Here is a 3,008-nt window from a genome sequence, read left to right as displayed (position 1 = left end):
TACAAAAATGCAATTGTGACTTTAGTTATGAGAAGTGTTTCAAAAATAATTTTTATGGCAAAATTAACGTCAGACATATTTTTTATAGTGTTTTGTTTGAAAATAGAATACTTTCAAATGCCGCACAAATGGGTTCATCATGAAAGTGTTAAAAATCTTTTCTCGGGTACTTCTGCTATTAAATTAAAGAATATTTCGTTGCCAAAGTTGAAAAATATTTTTTGGTTTCGAACTTTACGACGCTTGAAAGGCTTGAAAAATCGAAAAAATATTATTTTGAACTTGCTTAATAAAATACGCAACTACCACCGTGCGGAAAAGTTCGTCTTACTCCCGTAAGACTCTTTATTTTTGATTTATTTTTGATTTTGAGTTCGGCTTTTGAGTAAGTTAAATTGTCACTATTTTGCACCAACACTAACTAATTAATAACATTTGTGTTATTTTGGCTAATTTTGCACCACTCTTTGCAAGAAAATCTAAAAAATCCAATCAAAATTGTCATTAAAAATTTAAATCTGTGTCTTACTATTGACTGAACTTGTTCGTGTTTGTGTGTCTGTGTCGCTACGATGAAAAATAATAGACGAATTTCCAGGGAATGGCGTCAAAAAATTGAATCATGGCTGCAAGCCAACGAACAAGATGAAAAACATGGCGATGAACATAAACGACGCACCAGACGACTAACCGGAAATCGACGTTCATTTGAAAATGATTCAGGTTTGTTACTTTTAATAAACAACAATTCTTTTTCCCAATTTTTTTTTTTGCTTCAAAAATGAACCAAGTAGATATGAATTTGTCCAAATACTAATCTTAGATTTCATGTTAGATCCCTTTCATTTTCTGTTTCGTATCCTCTTTGCATATTTAACTCAGGACATTCATGATGTTTGTTTTTTTTTAGCAGAAAATGAGCGTAGTAAATTGGATCCATTGCCCGAAGAAAAAGCCGCAGTAACAACAACGCCACCGCAAGCAAATGAGCCATACAAACGTGTCTACCCCGATTGGAAGCCAACCACATCATCTGTTGAAAGAGGTGATTCGGAGTCAACACAAGATTTAATGTCCAAAGAAAAAGATGACACCTCATCTCGGCCGGAAAAAATGCGTGCATCCCAATCGTCAACGAGTTTATCGTCAAGTGCAACACCATTGCAATCAATAATGGAAGAGGATCGTCGCACAAGTCAAGATATTCCATTGAAAATAAACGTCCGTCGTCCGTCAGAAGTGAATGAATATGAGCCCGTCTATCAAAAACATACCAGTCCAGTTGGAATCACCAGTGATTCACATTCGATTTACATACGTCCATCGGTTTCCAATAAAAAATCAACAGCCACATCGCCCGAACGTCGAGAAAGTATCACAAAGTGCCATTCACAAGACGCCGAAACGCCCGAACCGTTAAGCAATAAAATTGAAATTGATTCGGATAATATCGAAACGCCGCCCGTTGTTCGAAAGAATATAATGAGCGATGATAAATCGAGTATGGTATCTTCAGTGAAGAAATTACAAGCACCACGTCCATTGCATCAGCGAACAATTGACGAATCGAAAGCAAACGAAAGCGTCGAAAATAAACCAAATGAAACTGAAGTGCTTGGAGATGGTCATTTCGATCGACATTCATCGGCACGCCGTACAAGACGCTATCGCCGACCAACAGATCACAGTAGTGGTGCCGAAGATCGAAATGATTCCAGTCCTGAAACAGTGCCAGCCACAACTCCAGTATTTCCCCCCGCTTCAAGTGCTCTGTACAGCACAAGTGCCGAACATGATGTCACTGCCAATAGCAAAGACGATGTATCACCGGATCGAGGTGAAGATATGCTATTAAAATCAAAATCAATGGACATTCTATCACGAATCGGTAAACATGGTCGAAACATGAGTTCGATCAATCAAGAAGCAGTTCGTGAAGCGATTCGCAAATTAAAATCACCAACCGAAACACCCGAACGCATTTGGAGTCCACCGCGTGAAATTGTTGTCACACCAAAAGATCGAATTATCCCATCGAAGGTCATCAATCATGAATTGAACGATGAAGGTTTCGAAGAGACACAAAGTTGTCAGAGCCTAGTATCCGATGGAAAAGATAGCACATCATCGTGTAATGAACCAGCCGATCATTCACAATCACATCTAACCGCATCATTGAGTCCAAATCAATCGAAATCGAAATCGAAATCAGTTGTTAAATCGTTAATAGAACGCAATCGTCAAAGTTTAGAACGTAGTCGATCATTGCGTGCGGTTGCAACACCACATTCACGAACCAGCATCATTCCAAAGAGAACGAATTCATTGCGTCGAAATATTGACACCGGTGCCATATCGGCCAATCGACAAGACGTCGAACGAAGTGGTTCACGCACCAGTCTACGCAGTTCACGTTCATCGCTCAATAGTTCAGCTTCGATAAATACCGTACGAAATATGGGACTTAAACCAACGACAACACAATCACCATCGGCAACAGCAAGACATTTATCAAATTCGGCCACGGAAAAAACATCGTTGCGAAAAAAATTGGCACAACAACAAAGTAACCCATCGTCAAATACACAAAAGGCCACACTCAAAGGAAGCAATAGTTTAAATTCATATTTAAGAACGCCGGCCAGTCGAAGTTCGAGCAGTGGTTCAAGCATTGGCGGTCCATCATCGTCACGTCAATCGTATACAAAGACTTCTAGTTCAAATTCGGCAACACCGCCCATATCAAATTCACCGCAACGGCCAGCATTTCGTAACACCGTTTCCGTATCAAATCATTTATCAACATCGTCATCACAATCAAACAGTCAAAAAAGCGCAAACGCAATACGTTCTAGTTCAAAATTAAATAATTTAAAGGGCATTGCATCAAAAACGTCAAATCGAGTGAGCAGTTTTATGCGACCAACCACTTCCAGTGCAACTAAAGTCAATTCACCAAGCAATCGCAGCAAATAAACAACGGTTTTTCTATATTTTTGATTGCACAA

At 39.1% G+C, this 3,008-nt stretch overlaps 1 protein-coding gene across 2 annotated transcripts; it reads left to right on the top strand.

The window, feature by feature from the left end:
* The first annotated feature begins 455 nt into the window (after positions 1-455).
* LOC116350507 (serine/arginine repetitive matrix protein 2-like) lies at positions 456-3,002 on the top strand. Of its 2 annotated transcripts, none has more exons than XM_031782306.1 (2): positions 456-723; positions 911-3,002. In XM_031782306.1, the coding sequence occupies exons 1-2, from the start codon at positions 573-575 to the stop codon at positions 2,974-2,976; spliced, it is 2,217 nt and encodes a 738-aa protein (XP_031638166.1). In that variant the 5' UTR covers positions 456-572; the 3' UTR covers positions 2,977-3,002. The 2 variants fall into 2 exon arrangements, with proteins under 2 accessions (XP_031638166.1, XP_031638167.1); XM_031782307.1 differs by having other exon boundaries at positions 459-723; positions 914-3,002.
* Positions 3,003-3,008: the final 6 nt, after the last annotated feature.

This window comes from Contarinia nasturtii, unplaced genomic scaffold (genome assembly GCF_009176525.2).
Source record: "Contarinia nasturtii isolate CC-2019 unplaced genomic scaffold, AAFC_CNas_1.1 Cnas_scaffold_4209, whole genome shotgun sequence".
Lineage (NCBI taxonomy): Eukaryota > Metazoa > Arthropoda > Insecta > Diptera > Cecidomyiidae > Contarinia > Contarinia nasturtii.
The sequence above is the reverse complement of the archived record's forward strand: the minus strand, read 5'-3'. Positions and strand labels throughout refer to the sequence as shown.

Excerpts from the sequence above, each read along its gene's own strand:
- LOC116350507 (XM_031782306.1), top strand. The coding sequence starts at position 573 with ATGAAAAATAATAGACGAATTTCCAGGGAATGGCGTCAAAAAATTGAA. Across the intron at positions 724-910 it reads TTCATTTGAAAATGATTCAG|CAGAAAATGAGCGTAGTAAA; the intron begins GTTTGTTACTTT and ends GTTTTTTTTTAG.